The sequence below is a fragment of the Opisthocomus hoazin genome, chromosome 3 (assembly GCF_030867145.1).
Source record: "Opisthocomus hoazin isolate bOpiHoa1 chromosome 3, bOpiHoa1.hap1, whole genome shotgun sequence".
In the NCBI taxonomy this organism is placed as follows: domain Eukaryota; kingdom Metazoa; phylum Chordata; class Aves; order Opisthocomiformes; family Opisthocomidae; genus Opisthocomus; species Opisthocomus hoazin.
In genome coordinates this window covers 89,147,820-89,164,395 of record NC_134416.1, presented here as the reverse complement: position 1 = coordinate 89,164,395, position 16,576 = coordinate 89,147,820, and the positions used below count along the sequence as shown (strand labels likewise).

At 48.4% G+C, this 16,576-nt stretch overlaps 1 protein-coding gene across 6 annotated transcripts in view; it reads left to right on the top strand.

The window, feature by feature from the left end:
- Positions 1-13,023, top strand: part of RREB1 (ras responsive element binding protein 1) — a 127,146-nt gene extending 114,123 nt beyond the window's left edge. For 5 of the 6 annotated variants that reach the window (XM_075416975.1, XM_075416970.1, XM_075416972.1 and 2 more), the window contains 2 exons: positions 6,644-7,390; positions 10,506-13,023. In XM_075416975.1, the coding sequence (XP_075273090.1) occupies positions 6,644-7,390; positions 10,506-11,026 (1,268 nt within the window). In that variant the 3' untranslated portion in view covers positions 11,027-13,023. The remainder of the gene's footprint in view (positions 1-6,643; positions 7,391-10,505) is intronic. The other variant, XM_075416976.1, reaches the window with a different exon arrangement.
- Positions 13,024-16,576: the final 3,553 nt, after the last annotated feature.

Genomic DNA, 16,576 nt, shown 5'->3' with positions numbered 1-16,576 from the left:
GGAAGTGTGATTCAATGGAGTGTCACCGGGAACAGCTTTATGGAGAGTTTCTTTTGATCGGCTTTTAAACCAAAACAAAAACAGGATGGTGGTTTTGAATAGGATTCAGAGGCGAGGAGGCTGTGTAAGCGAAGGGGCTTGTGCGTGTCCTTGCTGCGTGGAGAGGAAGGGAATTGTCTAAAGCACCTGAAGCAAACTGAGAACGTCTCGCCCAGCTCACAGCAGTCAGACCTGTGCCGGCGGCGAAGTGTGCAATGAAATTTTGGAGCAACTTAATCAATCGCCCACTTTCGTCGCGTTAAAGCAGCGCTGCCTTTGTCTCCTTAGGGCTTTCTGAATGCTCCCTTCTTGCAAAAAAATGCAGTTGACAGAGGAGAGATGTGGGGTAGGAATGGGGTAAGGGATTATCTCTTACGTAATACAGAAAGAGACTTTGCAGAGGAGAGCTCCCTTGCTTAAAGAGGCTTGTTCCTGATGTGAGAGAGCCGAACACAACTGCTCTGTGCTAACTAGGCAAATATTGACAAAGTAAGTATATTCAGCAGTGAATTTTCTGATTAGTGTTTAGCAGAATTCATCTTTGCTCTAGATATCTGCCATTCTGTGATCCTTCCAGAAACATGTGAGCCCTGCGTATAGCGGGGGACACTGTGTTTTTCCAAACTGTTATAGCTGTTTGTACCTCTGTACTACATTTGTGGGTATTTCCTAGAGGACAAAGGGCTTGAAACTGCATTTTCAGTGTCAGGCAAAGTTTAACAGCCGTTCCAGAGCCACAGCTCAGGGTAAGGCAAGAGTTGCTTGCTGCAGGGGGTTGGCCTGAGTGCTGGAGCAGCTGTTTGGAAGATCCTGAGAAGACGGCGCATAACTTAGTGATTGTATTGCCCGCTCCACATCCAGCTGCCTTTCTGCTGAACAGTGGAATTCACCATAAGCTGAAAGTCTGTGTTTCCTCCCGCCCTTCAGTGCAGATTTCCACTTGGTAGGTGCGGTTGGAGCTAGTCCTGAACACTTTTCTTTGTGTCCGTGACTTCAGCTGCTCTCTTGAAGATGCTGGGGGGATCACACCTTGTGTCAAAGGCAAAAAGTGTGGTTTTTTCCAGAATTTTTTTTTTCCTTTTCCCCCAGATATATTCAGTTCCATTTACTGTAAGTAGCCCTTTTCTATCATCTTGAATGTTTTTATTTCAAAACGCATGCAGGTATCACTGAAGGTTCCACAGCAGTGGGCTAACTGAACATATAACTTGTGTGTGTGCATGTGATGTAATAAACGTGGATAAATTCTTGTGTTTAGAGTGTTTACAAAAAAAAATGAACAAAGATAACCCCCAAAATCTTGTAATTTGACTCTGCAGGTTGGTAAGATGCTCTCCAGTTCGTGGGTGGAAGTAGAAGCAGCATTGTGTGAGTGGGTCCAAAATATCGCAAATTTACTAGACTGCTACCACCTAGTGGTAACTGCATCTGTTGTGAAACACGGTACTAGTAGGGGTTATTTCAGTTAATGTAGGGAAAACAGTAAATCGTTGGCTCATCTGATAATGCCACCTGCTTGTACAACATCCATTTCCATTGCTCTGTCTGCTCCAATTTTGAGCGTTATTTGTGTGTTGGGTTTTCTGACACTCCTCTGGAGATGTCAGGAATGTTTGGTAATAAACACTTGCTTGAAAGTCACAAAATAGTTTCCATTACAACACCCTGTTTTATCTAATAACTCCTTAGCATCTCAAGCTCTACTCTCTATTCCACCTTAGTTCCAGGAAAAAAGAGAACCACAGGAAAAGAGATTCAAACCAGCAACCTCCCCACTTTGATCTGCATCTGCTCTTTTATCTGAAACTTTCCACATTTGTTGTCTCTCATGGTAGTTTTGTTTGTGTATGCAGGAAAGCAGTTTACTCCTCTTTCTCTTTCTTTCTTGCCATGTGTAAAAGACTAAGCACACTCTTCTGACTGGGCTGACTGAAAACTGCAACCTGAATTGTAAATAGACTTCAGCAAAACAGTCTTTCCTTTCCACAGTTTGAAGGAAAAATTATTTTGGCTGCAACTATATAGTGGTTTCTTTCATGCAAGCGGAAAAGTTTTTGGGTTCTCAGATGGAGTCCTTGAGGTTTTGCTTATGAATATATCTCCTGAGAAGTTTGTTTTTCCCAGGAGCTGACGAGGCAGCAGTGGCGCTACCAGTGGTTGCTTCACGTTGCCTTCCTCCATACGTCCTCACCTCCCTGCTATGTCCTCTCTCTCCCTTACCTTGCCCATGTTCTTTGACTCCAGTGTCAGAACTGACATCATCAAATAGTGTCACCTTCGTCTCTTCACTTTGGAGGAGTGACACAAACTCAGGTTTTCCATGACAAGATAATGTATTCTGCACCCAGGGTCGCTGAAGAAGTGGCAGTGGGTGGGAGCCTTGGCAAGTGGACCTCGCCACGCTTGTCCTCTTGACTCACTGAGTGTAAATACCTGTGGGATGTCAAAAAGACTGGAAAGCATTTTACAGCCTTAGTAAGTGAAAGATGGGAAAGGGGTGAAAGAAACAGACAGCATCTCCTGCGCACCCTGCTTTCCTCACCACCTGGATGCAAGCAACTGCTTTGCACCGTAAATCATCAAAATTCTAGAAAAGGTGATTACCCATCTGAGAGGAGCTCGGCCTTGTTGGAGGGATGTTTGCCCAGATCTGAAGGCTCGGTCAAAGTCCTCCTTGTGTAAGGTACAAGCCTGCCGGAGTTGTATGGCCAGCAAAGTTTCTGTTGCTGCAGATAGGCATGGAAGCAGAGAAAACCCAGTAGTGTAGGCCAAACCTAACCTCTGCTGGCTTGGATGGGGCAGCTGCCAGTGCGAGACTACCCCTGCAGCTGTCCCTTGCACTGCAGAGAAATCCCCCACCGGACCGGACACGGCTGCCTTCGTGACCGTCGTGTTCCCTGCATACCTTCACAACTGCCCCGCTGCTCTTCTGGCTGGGCCACGGGAGAGATGGGTTGATCCTTGCCCGTCCCCAAGCAGCCGGGGTTTGTGCAAAGCAGCTCTCTTTTCCACCAGCTGCGAAACCAACTGCGCAGGCCAGGGGTAACTGCCGAGCAGCTCGACTGGTCGGGAGCTGCTGCTCCACGATACGCATGACGTTTCGTAAGGGGCCTGCGAAACTCCTTCTCGACAAGGAGAATGGCAGGTCTGGTTTGCGCAGGTGAGAAGGAAGAGCGCGCTCACCCAGGCATGTACATGTGGCAGCAAGTTTCTGGCTACGTCTCAACCGGGGTTGTGGCCGTGTTCATTCAGGGCGGTGGGCCGGATTCGGGAGGGGGAAGCCCATGTGCATCCGTCCTTCTGTGATCTGGAGTGGTCTTTGCCCTCCATGAAGGCACGCTGTTTAAACTTTGCGCTTGTTTTACTTGGTGTCAACCTCATCTGTTTGCCTGTGCTAGTAAGGCAACATCACTTACCTGTGGACCACCGATCCCTTGGAGCGTGTCTGTTGTGCACAGGAAAATGGAATTGCGGGCCAGCCGTGCATGAACAGCATAGCAGCTGGGAAGGGGCCTAGGGCACAGAGGAGAGGACTAAAGAAGATGGAGATCGGGTACGGTTCATTGGCGGATGAGTACACTATGAGAAGATTAATATCTTTTTGGAAATACTGTAAGCAGAAGAAAGAGGGAAAATTAGGGGAAAATTGGAAAATCATGCATGATATACAACCTGTTGAACGTAGAAGTTGGGACTTTTGCGTTTGAGAGTTTCAAGACATCCTGGGTTTGGTGTGCTCTTACTTGATTGCTACCAGTGCATATTCCCCTCGTTCACTTTGCTCCTGATATTTCATGTTGAAAAACCAATTTGTTCTGCATCCCCTGTCTGCTGTTTGATCAGCAAAGAGTTACAAGACATCTCCCTGGGTACGATAATAGAGGAGCTCTCTCTGTCCCAGTCTCCTCGTGCTCTTCGCTCCTCTCCATCCTGATGGCACTCACGTGGTTTCCTGTCCCGCTCCCTGGTGAAGACCCTCCGTGCTGTGCTCATGGCCTTTCCTTGGCCCAGTGCGTGTCCCCTGGGGATGGGACAGGGTGGCCCTCACCCGCTTTGCTGAGGGTGAGCACCAAAGACAGGGGTACAGCAGCCCGTTCAGGTGCTTTCTGTTGGCATCGCTTTGAGGTCTTTGCACCTCAGGTGCTCTTTGCCCCACTTTGTCTCTTCATCCATCATCCACAGATCTGTCTCCATGATGAGCAGCCAAGGGCGCCTAGGGAGGAAACTCCTCTTCCCTGTGGTTTCCCTTCCCTCCCGCCCGTAGCCTAAAGGGAGCAGTGGCTACGGGGCGCTTCAGTCCCACACAAACCCATGCTCTGGTGAGAAAGACCCCGTGTCAACATCAGGGCCATGCAAGTGGGTAGCCAAGGAGGACAAAGACCCTTCCAGCAGCAGCGGGGAGTCACATCAGTTGCTACAGATCCTTCTTCTCATCCCGGCTCTCAGGCCAAGGAGCGGCGCTGCTGGTGAGAGCCGATGTCCTCGTCCTGCCTGCAAGCGCAGTGTGCGGAAGAAGGCGGCGGGCAGGAACCCGTGGCCTTTGCTGAATATCTCCCCTGTGTAGCTGCGCCCTGGGTTTGGCTTCCGGGCTTGCTCCCGTGCCTGTGCCGGCAGCTGCGAGACCTGGCTACCTGCCTGTAGCCAGGAGCCCCGTGGCTGGGCCCGGCTTCTCGTACATGCCTGGCTCCATCCTCTCTGGGTCGTGGAGCAGCGCTTCCCCTTAATTATCACACATCGACATTTCAGCTTAATTTTTAGAAGTGACCTCTTTTTGTTTATAATAGCTTTCTTTTTCTTTTTTTTTTCTTCTATTTTTTTACCTTGATATAGCCAAGAGATAAAGCAATGAGTCAAAGTACAGAATTCAAATGCAGATTCATGGGGCACTTGTAGGTGACCTTCGCTTTCAGTTGCCTACATCCTTAAATTCTCTAGCATTATACACAGATTATGGCTCGGCTGCAGGTTTTAATGGGCAGATAATTAGATGAGCAATGAACTTTGTGGAAAGCTTTTGTGTAATCCACTGTCTATGCAAGTGGATCTGTTTTGATTAAAAACTGAGATTACTTTATTTGATAGGTCACTTCTCCCCCTTTCACCCCCCCCCCCAAGAAAAAGCATGTTGAGGATTATGCTCTATTAAGTGATTGTTCATAATTACTGGAAATACTGCTTAGCTTTGACGTTTGTTTAATGGCCATTTATTATCATTTGTGCAACGAGATGGAGTCAGTGTTGCACTCGAACTACTAAGTGCCTGAGAACTATGTTCTTATCTTCTGTCATTGCTCTTTGCTTACAAAAAAAGCCTGTAATAGGAAATCTAGGCATTTTGGAGACGAGGACATGTTGTACTGTGTCAAATGGAGAACTTAAACTGTTCTACTAGAGTTTCTAAACCCCTGTAGTTACTCAGGAGCTATCAGGCTTGCAGCTGAATGCTGAAATGCCTGTTAGGTTGTGTGCTCCCTCGGCCTCCTCCCCAGTCAACAAGAAGGGCAGCGACAGGGAGGACTTAAAGCAAGGAAAACTTCAACTTCCAGAAAAGGTACAACTTGCTAAGTTTGTGTCCTGGAATGATTGCTGGAAAGTGGCGCTTGGGACGCAGTTTTGTGCCATGCATCATTGTCAGCTTTGGCCTCCTGATCCAGTCCAGCTTATTTCTTACTTACCCGTACACTGTTTGTGTGGAGTTTGGGAGGGGTACGGCTCCAGCCCTTTGTTCTCCATATTTCTTCTTTCTTACTTCTCTCCTTATTATCTCCTTATTTCTCCTTATTTTTTTTGACGCGTGTTACATCTTCAGCGGTGTTAATGCCACAAGCTGATAAGGATGCAGAGGAGGTCCTCAAGGTGGATGTCTTTGGTGGGTTTTGCCTTCTTGTTGGGAGAACTGTGAAACAACGAAGGATGCTGCCTGTTCCTGCATCTTGGCCTTGATGTTTTGGTTCCAGGTGGTGTCAGTGTAACAAAGCGTGTGTGTCAAAGAGCCACACGTGGATAAACTTTTGCATCTTTTGCTCATGTAATGTATCCCCAGCCTTTTTAACTGACCTCTGTGTTCCTGTCTGCGCTAACCTTTAACATCTAATTGTACCAGTCGGTTGCATGAGGCCTTTACATTCCCTTTGAAAAGTGTTTCCCATCACTTACAGTTTATAAGTTAGTTTGATTAATATGTGGTTGTATATTACTTCCACCTATATCCAAATTTCTTACATGAAATACTCTAAATGATACATCCATGTGTCTCTGGTATGGTGTATCTGTAATAGTACTGACCTCAACTCTTCTTTGATGTCTCAGCATTTTGCGTTCTGTGGTAAAAGTGATTATATTAAAAGTGACTTCAAGAAACTGCCAAGAGAGCGAGTGTGTTTTGGAAAAGAAAGCATTTTGTGACATCTTGTTAATTGGGTTCTGTGGTGTTTTGATCTCTTTCCAGCTGTAAGTTACTGGCCTGGGTCACAGATAAGAGGGGAGTGGATGTTGGGACGCTTGGTCGGAGGCAGTGCTCGTGGGTCCACGTGCAGCATGGCTGCCGGTGGCTGGGATTGAGCAGAGAGCTCCCCGCTGAAAGTCTCTCTCTATTTGCTTGCAGACTCCCAGCCTGATGTGGAGACGCTAGCTACGGGAAACAAAGTCCTGGACCTGACCTCCTGCGAGAAGGAGCAGCCAGAGGAAGCTACAGAGCTACTGGACAGTGAGTGTGGCCCCAAGGAGGAGCAAAAGGCTGACTCCCCTCTGGCAGAAGAGGATGCCGAAGAAAAAGTGGATGGATATGAAGAGGGCCCTGAGGAAGATTCTGTAAGTAACAAAAGTCTTGACCTCAATTTTGCCAGCAAATTAATGGACTTCAAGCTGGCAGAGAGTGACCAGAGCACAGGCAGCAATTCTCAGACTGAAAGGAAGCATGCCTGTGACATTTGTGGCAAAACCTTCAAGTTTGCTGGCACTCTTAGCCGTCACAAAAAGGCCCACACTCGTGAGGACAGAAAGGATGAAAGGAGCAGTGAGGATGAAAGCAAAAGCGTTCAGGATGATGCAGGAGCTCCCTCGATGCAGGACTCTGGTCTTGAGCAGGAAGAGTCTCCGATGGACTTGAAGGTAGTGGAGTCTCCTGTGGACTGTGAGGCAACAGGAAAGGAGAATGAAGAGAGCGAAAGCATCTCTGAGGGGGAAGGCACAGAGAGAAAGTCCACTGAGAAGAGCAGTGATGACAAAAAGCCAAAGACTGATGGGGCTAAGAGTACTGCAAAAGCAGACAAAAGAAAGAAAGTCTGTACTGTGTGCAACAAGCGTTTCTGGTCTCTGCAAGATCTGACGCGACATATGCGGTCTCATACAGGTAAGAGGAGACTCGAGAGCAGAACAGATCACGAGCAGGTCTGCCAGCAGGCTGAGACATCTGCTCTGTAGGTGCATGATTGCTGCTAGCACTTGAGGTTGGAGGCACTGTTTTTAGTCCTACAGGTGTCTGCAAGGTGTCTTCTCTGCCCCAATCCCCCATGCTGCGTACAAAGCCTATTGAGGGAGTGGGAATTGTCAGCACTGCCGTATCTTCCGTTCCCAAAGTGTTTTTGCCTGTGCTTGCTTGCAGAGTTTAGAGGTGAGGGCAAGTATGGAGATCCCTCCCCCAGTTGTTCTGTCCAGCTTCTGACTCCGTTGTTGTCATATGTACATGGCTCTGCCTCTGCCCAGTATTTTGACGAGCAGTGGAGAAACCTGGCAGTAAATGAGAAGACTTCGTCTCTGAGTGAGAATTTGGAGAGAGAGAGTCTGGTTTGGTCTGATTATCTAAGCCCAGTACTAGTGACGTGCTGGTGATCTGCGTGACCTGCTGCTTGGGTGAAAGGCAGAGCTGCGGTGGGCACCCTGCTCTCCAGCCTGGCTTGGGCAGGGAAGGTGGAACGCAGGTAGCAGAACGCTTGTCTGATGACTTGACTCAGCAGTTAAAATACGTGGGATTGCTTTATGCGATACACAGCTCGCAGCCCTGCCTTGCAAGTGAAATGAAGCCATGAGCCAGCTCAAAGGTGAATTAATCGTTCATCCTTATTAATGCATCCTCATTAATGATGAATTTTAGCTGTCAGGGAGCTGCTTTGACGTGGGAGAACTGGTGCAGTTTGACATTTTGTATCTTTTGAAGGTGCTCTCTGCTGAAGACAGATGTTTGTGATCAGTAAAATATTTGTGCTGTAATTGACGGTGACGTGTAGTAAACTACACCAAAGACTAGTGCCTTAACCAGGCTTTTTACCCTCCCGAATCACAAATATTGACCTCTCCAGTGCAAAATTGACCTGTTTTCTTCTGGTGTTGAGCCACAAGAGAAACAGGGAGCGGGTCCCATTCCTGTGCCTGTTTTCCTACTAATTCAGAAGTCTTGGGAAGATTCTAGTATCTTAAGTACTGAGCTTTACCCCCAAATGATACACTGGTGGGTGCCTGTGGAGATTCCCGTATTGTGTGTTTTAAATGTTTTCATTGCATGCTGAGATACGCAGACCTTGTTGATACAGGGTTTTTTCCATTTGTTTCTCTTTTTTTTCTTTGACACTGCAGGATGTTTTAGCATAGAATAGGTGTTGAATAGGAACCTGGGACAGTGCTGTCTTCAGATTCAATAAATGTAAATACCACCTATCTCCAGTGTTAGATCAACGCGTTTTCAACTGAGGCTTTTGCCTCAATACCGTGTGTTCACTATCCCCCTCCCTCTCTCCCTGCCACTCATTCAGATACATTGGCAAAATGCTGTCGGGCTCTAACGTCACTTAGACTTTGGTTTTAATGTGTGGAGTTTTTTAAAGACAGCTGTAAGGTTTTGGAATTTCTTTACTCAGAAGAGAGACTGTTTGGGACGCGCTGAAGTGTGTAGTACACTTCTGCCCGCCCATGGAACGGCAGCCAGGCTGGAAGCCTTCGCTTCTCCCGGCGCAGGCTGTTTCCCAGTAAGTCATTGCGGGGTGCCCTTGTGCCGCTTGTCCGAGCGCAGGGAGAACCCCAGTCCTGCGTCGGCCGCAGCTGAGTGCTGGGTGGGCAAAGGCTGTTGGCCAAAAACGCGCCCGGAGAGCTGTGCCCTCCCTTGGCAGCAGGTGCCCAGGCAGGGCAGCGGGGAGAAGCGTTTCTGAGAAGTGTCAGGACTTATGTGCATGCTTCAGCCAGCCAAGTTTGTAACTGGTTTTCTTTTAATGATCACAAGTGCTATTACATGCGAGGAATGAGTCGCAAGTGTCTTATTCCGTGTGCTCATGGGCACGAGGTGGTGTCTTGATGGATTTGCAGCCCTGAAAAGTCTTTAGTAGCGCAGCTGGAAAAAGAGATGAAGCGATCAGGGTGGGACCTGCTGTTCTTCAGGGCAGACAGCACCCTGGGACACTGTGCTTGGTTGGGACTTTGGGGGGAGTTTGTCTGTGGGGCTGTGGTTGCTCTGTTTTCTGATGAGCTCATGCTGAGGGAAGTATTCAAGCATTTCAGGTGCCAAAAGCAGCTCAGATCGAAGCAAGCTACCTGTTGATTGCAGTGGAGGATGCCTGCAGCTGCTCTGCAGCTGAAGGTTGGAAAATAAGAGGAAGAATTTAATCCTGCAAGTAGCATTTTTGAACGGGCATGAAGAGGTTTTTCAGGAGCTCTCACATGTCACTCCTGTCCTAAAGCACCAGTGGGCTGAGGAACACCAGCAGCTCTGTCAGTAACATCCCCAGGCAGGCATTTTTCACTTGGTCAGTAAATTTTGATCACGTCTAACAGACACCCTCCGTGCCCTGTGAATGCCTGACAAGTCCAGGCCGTTTAGCGGCTCTGTCTCCGTTTTGAAATGTGGTGATGCTGTCTTCTGCTTCACAGAAGCAGGAGGGGCGGTTGTGGTAAGGGTAGTTCCTGCCAGCTTCTCTCCAACTGCGGTGGTTAACTTGTCCTTGCCTGGCTGTCAGCATCTAGGAGAGAGAGAGATGTTTTCTTATGTGCTGTTGAAGTTTTTAAGCGCTGTGGGCCACAGTTACCTGGGCAGTGTCCTCATCCTTCCCCTCTCTCCGCATGTACCAAGGGCTGAGCTGTAGCAGGGACCCCGCCGTGGTACGGGCTGGTTTCACAAAGTCTTTTGAGCTCTGGAGGACAACTGCAAACTCCTTCCAGAAAAGTTACTAAATTATTCAGGATGATAATGAGCACCTGGGGCTGATGGTCTTCCTCCCTCCTTAGCGCAGGGCCATACCAAGCTTGTAGAAGTACTCAAGACACTCAGTTTTGATTTTTCATTTGTGCCGTAGGGGATTTCTCTGTGTTCCTGCTTGCATGCCAGCAGCTAGCACAGAAGCAAAAAGTCTGCATAGGTGTGGCATCCACATTTGATATAGGCACTGGATTTCCAAAGCGTAGAGCGTGTTAACGCTGCTTGAAACAAGAGGGAGGTGCTTTGGTGACCTTCTGGCTGACTTTGTGTTTTAATTCTCTTCTAGGGGAGAGACCCTACAAGTGTCAAACCTGCGAGCGGACCTTCACTCTGAAACACAGCCTGGTTCGTCACCAGCGCATACACCAGAAAGTCAAAAATGCCCGAAACCATGGGAAGGAGAGCGACAAGGAGGAGACCCAGTCAAGGTGTGGAGAAGACAGCGAAAATGAGTCTAGCCACAGTGGCACCAACCCCATCTCAGAAAACGAGTGCGACTCCACAGCAGGTGTGGGCAGCCACACGTCCTTCCTGGGAAGCCGAAAAGAGTCCCTGGCCGGCCCGGTCCGGGACTCCCCCGGCAGAGAGGAGAGGCCGAGCGGGCGAGGAGCCGGCACCTGCCCGGCAGAGCCCGCCAAGGGCGCACAGAAACAGACGGCAAAAGACCAGGAACCTCGGGGCAGCTCCGAGCACGAGAGGCCCTCAGGTTTCATTCAAGACTTGCTGGAGATGCACAACAGAAAGTCTCCCATGAATCACCTCCTCGCCTCTGCAGACAGCGCGCCGCAGCTCCTGGGAGTTGAATGACTTGCGCGGAGGTTGGACCCGTCCCAGCGCACAAACCGAAGCCAGCAGAGCAAGGTTTCTGGTGTCTTTGTTTGTTGGAAGAGCAACCTGCGGCCGTGGGGAGAGTACGGCAGACTGGATGCGGTGCCATATGCCTTTCAGTATAATAATGCAAGAGACTACAGTATATACTGATTTGAGTGCCTTACTACTTTATTAGATCTTTTGGTATCATAGATTTTTTTTTTTCCAAAAATGATTTTTTTTTTTAATATTTTAATGAATTATTTGGAGAGGACCTTTTTCATTTAAGCATTAATGTTACCTTTTTTATTGGTGTGCGTGAGCTTGTTCTTGTTATCTGTGATAGTCACTGTGTTTGTTCTCTGAGCTGGAAATGGGGGCAGTGGGGTAGGAGGCCCGTGGATACCACAGCCAATAACTGGAAGAAAAATTATGTGAATTTCATACGAAACAGTCAGAGGAAATGCAGATGAGATGCTGATTGACCGTCTTTTCTCAGTAGATGTTCTTGCGTTTGCCACACGGTGGAGCATTAACACCGTTCCCGGCCTGAACAACGTGGCAGTTGAAAGGTGTTCCGAGTGGTCCGGGCCAAAAGCAGGAAACGCAATGGATTTCAACCTCACGCTTGTTTCCACTTTTCAGCGTTAGAAATGGTCTGCTGAATCCCAGGGGGTTTTTCTGGCCGCCGAGGACCGAGCATGTAGACAGAGAAGAGTTACATAGCAACGTAACCTATGGGAATTACGCACCCGCTGTTATATATGTTTGATTTGCTTCAGTATATTATTATTATTTTATTATTATTTTATAAATCCATCAGTTTGCTTGTCTCTGCAGTCAGCAGAAACCAATGGGCAATATTTGCCCACGCCGATGTGTCACGCAGCTTGGATCCCCTCTCGGAACGTCTTTGACTTAGCGCTTTCACCAGCCCCTCTTCTTACGTTGCGGCTCTTCTACCGTGTGTTAAATGAAACCCTTCCTCTGGCCTGGGAGTCGAACGGAGGCCAGCGAGGTACCACCACGCCTGTGCAGGGGACCATCTCGCTCGTGATGGGGTGCGAGGTGCGTGTGTGCGGGTGCGTGTGCGTGCGTGCATGTTGGGGGGAGAAGTGCGCGAGAAGGGGGCTGTGCGCGGCCCCTCCAAGCGTGTAAGCAAGGCACTGCGAGTACTAGGGTCATCTTGTTGCAGTCACATCGGTGACGGCGTGTGTTACTTAAAGAGCAAAGCTATTCCGTCTTCCAGTTAAAAGCAAGCGAGAGAGAAACGCGAGCCTTACCGTCATCTTGCTACTGTCGTGTTCTAGAGCAAGAAAATACTACTGGTAATAAAACTACAGATACAAGACATGTTAAAAATAAATAAAATAAATTAAAAAAAAAAATTCTTCCTGAGATTTTGGGGTTGATGCTTGAAGACTTGAGGTGTGTGTCTAAATTTCATATCAGTAACTTAACCCCTTTAATGCTGGCGGCCGGAATTTCTCCGTATGGCTCCTGTTGCCGGCAACAGGTGACGCTCCAGCTGCCATTCTTGCAGGGGTTAAGCGAAACGTATCCTACTGTAGCTGCGCATTTTTGGGAGTGCCCAGCATTTTTTTTGTTGTCCTCGTTGTTGTCCTCATTGTTGTTGTTCGTGAATTGTCCTTCAGTCATGACCTCTGGGACAGACAGAGCCATCAGAGCGTTTGCCGGAGCCTCACTGTGCTGTTCCACCGCTCCAGCCCAGCCCAGCCCGCACTGTGACCCTCCCTGTTTCCCCCGCCGGATCGCTTCGCCTGCTCTCACCAGACCCAGAGGAAGCGGGCCTTGGACCCAGCCTATATTATATAATATATATATAAATATAATCTATATATATCTATATCTATATTAAAAAATTCTCCAAAAGTTTCTGGAGGCTGAGATCTCACTGTCCAGAATTCAAAGGAAGAGAAACGTTCTTGAGTAATATTCTTGCGAATAGAATAAGAAAAAAAATGGTTGAGGTATATGTGATTTCTATTTTGGGGGGAGGTGGGGGGGTGGACTGGGGGGGGCAGTGTTTTAAACGGGGATGTTTGAACCAGTTTGGAAACGAAGCTAATGCCAGGTATAGATCACTCAGTCGCAACCGATAATTCGTTTGAAGCTCTACCCAGGTGCATTCTACTTAATTAAAACCAGTTCACGCATCCCTTAAATTTTTATTACTATTATAATTATAATAATTATTGTTATTATTATTATTTTGGGTATTTTTCGGTTTTTGTCATTTGTTTTTTGTTGTTGTTGTTGTTTTGGGTTTTTTTTTTTTTGCAGCTCTCCACACTAAACTGCGCAATACTGTGGGGGAGAAGCCATTACTAAACTATATGCTGCAGAACAATGTAGCAAGTAATTAATTCCCAGCAGCCTGCCGGGACACCTGCTAGCAATAATCACTATTGATTTAAAGCTTTATTTAGCCTTATCTATATCCTAGTAGAGTATAAGGTCTTGCCACATTTTATTGACATTTTTATTAGTTGAGTTTGACTGAGAACCGTTGCTGTTGTTGGGGTTTTTTTTTGTTTCCCCTCCTCCCAAATATTAAACTGTGAAATTTATAATGTGTTTAAACTATGGGTGAATCTTAGGCTTTAGTTTGCATGTTCAGCTAATTTGTCTCTATATGATTTTTGTTTGAATCTTTTAATTTTTTTTTTCCTCTCTCAGGGCTTTTACAAAAAACAAAAAAAACAAACAAAAAAGGATCTTCTGAAATTCTATTGCCTGAGTTGCAATGGACTTAACATTGAGATAATTCAATCACTACATTTAGCACTTGACTGTGAAAGCGCAAAAAAAAATAAAGAAAAAAAAAAGACCCTTGTTTGAGGCTGTTGTGAAATAACTCTTGGGGGGCTACGTGACAGTCTGATTCCATTTTCAGAATGATTCATCCTCTCCTCTCTCTGTGTCTCCTTTCTCTTCTCTCTCTCCACAAAGGAAGTTTAATCCTAGTGATTTCATCCCATGCAGGAAACAGCAATAAATGTGTAGAATTCATATTTTTCTAAAGGGAACTTAAACTGCTGCTACGAATTGTGTACAAGACTGGTTTATGCCACATGAACAGAGAATCACACACTTGTTTTGGTACTTTTATTCCTCTTTTTATTCAGTTGTACAGTACTTCCAAATTCAAGGTAAAAGTTGTTCTGTATCAAACCATCTAAGCAATAAAATGTTATATTTAAAATTATAGGTTACAAAATGGACGTGGCTCTTCTTGTGGGTTTGTTGTAGCTTGCTTTCCGACTTCCCTGCTAGAGGACAAGGTAGCAGCTGGAGCTTAGCTGTGCGTGTGGCATTGTTGTTTCTCTTCCTTCACTTGGACTGAGTTTGAATGGGAGAGGACTGCAGCACTTTGAAAATTCACATTCATTTTGGCCACCATTTACTGGTAGTCGAACCTCTCTGAAACAGTGCTTTTCTCTTGGTGTGCAGTTCCTTAATGGAGCGACCGAAGACAGCAGAAAAGTACTCGAGTGTTGGTTTTCCTGCGCGGGCGCTAGGTCAGGGTTCGCTGTCATCTTTTTAATTAGCCGTAGCCCCATGGTGACGCGAGTGAGCGTCCTCCTGGCACGGTGAACAGTGCGTTGGTGGGTTTCTGTGTAAATGCACTAGGTTTCTGCCACTGTAGTTTTATTTTTGTGTAAATGTGTGTATGGCTGTGAAATCTTCAGGGTGTATTTGAAAGCCACGTGCATGTGTCAAAAAAAAGAGAAATCCTTTGTTTTTAACTTGTCGGAGCCACTTAGCTGCATTTTATATGCTTTCCTATGAAGAAAACATATTTCACAGGACAATGAGCCAGAGACTCAGATCTGAGTTGCATATCCAGTTCTGGAGGCCAGGGAGCTGCAGCGAAGCCAAAGCATCCACATCTTCCCAAGTGCCAGCGGATGGCTCGCTCTGGTAGAGCAATGAACCAGGTTCAGAGGTTCAGAACCCGAGAGACGAACCTGGGGGGGCGAACTGCCGCCGCCTCCCTCCTTCCCTCAAGCCTCCCTCGCCTTTGGGACGGCAGGGAGAGTTCCTCAGCCCAACAGGGATAGGGTGGAAGAAAACCAGGCAGCTCTGCCCCAGCCCAGGGTGTCTGACCGCACAGGGCTCTGTCGGCTCTCTCGGGGCGGGCTGAAGTGGGGAAGCAAGATTTCTGAGAGAGGAAGCCTGCTGAAAATGGCTTTCTTCCCTCTGCCACCTGCTGGTCTGAGAAATGTTCCCTGCTGGTGCGAGGCACGTGGGAAAACTCGCATCCAAAGGGTGTGGGGACCTGTCAGAAGGTGTAGAATCAAATGGGGCGAGTCTGTGTGGCTAGGAAGCGGCTGTGACTAATTACTTGTGAAATAGGCGGCTTAGAAAGCACCTGGTTCTTGGCCATGGAGGGGTGCCATTTGTGCACCCAACCCGTTTCTCCTCCTGCCTTAACTTTGGCTGTGCCTGTCCCTGAACTGGGAATTTCGCCGCTCTCCTTGCCTTCCACGGGGAAACATCCTGCAGGCCAGCTGAACTGGTGTTGGTGTTCCTTCTCCCTCCTCCAGCTGCCACTCCTCCCTGTGCCATCTGACTGCCCATGTGGTGGCTGCCCTGGGGAGACGATCGGCTGCCTGGCTGTGTGCTTACCACATCGCTGTGGTGACCCCCAGACTTTGGGGCCTGGCGATGCGCCGGTTCCTGCGCTTGGGTTTGGCCTCTGGCCTCACGCTGGAGCTGCCCTCCTCGCTCCATGTCCCCCACCCTGTGCACACGCAGGGGATGCCAATGTCCAGGAGGTCACCGCTGTCGCTGTCTGGGAAGCGGGGACCGCCGACACCTGCAGATCTGCTGACAGACCGCAGGATTTCCCCAGTTAGTGCCAGGCTGGGTCACGGGGTCAGAGAAAGTGGAAATACTCCTAAAATGGGAGGGGGGGAGTTCAGCACAGCTGGGGTTCCTGAGGCAGCAGCTCTGCCGGGGGGTTACACAGTTGCAGTCTGCTCCTCCGGTTTTGAAGCAAGAACTTCAGCAGGACACGCGCTCTGCGAATGCAGCCCCTCCAGAGCCGAAAGCATGTCCGGCCGGGGCGTTGACTTGCACTCGGCAAGCTTGGAAGCTCTTGGCTTTTCTCAGCATGGCCACACTAGCCTCATTCCTCATCCCCTCAGCTGAGGCCTGAGGTGTTGGGAATGCAGCGTGCGGTGACTTCACCCCTTCTCACCAGTCCTGAAAGGACGATTTCTACCAGGAAAGCACAAGGTGTTTCTCCTGCATGTTGTGAGGGTGGCAGGCGCTGGTGCAGCATGCCCTTGGTCTCTGAGTCGTCCGTCCTGCGGTGCGCACGTTTGCTTGGGACCCCGGGGGCTGGGGTGCAGCGCAGGGAGGGGTGCTCCGGGGCAGAATGCTGGCCAGTTTAGGATTGCTCCCCAAGTGTGACGGGTGCAAGAGCCTCCCTGCGCCCTGCCAGAGCTCATCAGCGGCTTCACCTGAGCAGCAAGGCCTGTTCACAGCAAGGGCTGAGGGGGAGGATGGGAGGTGAAC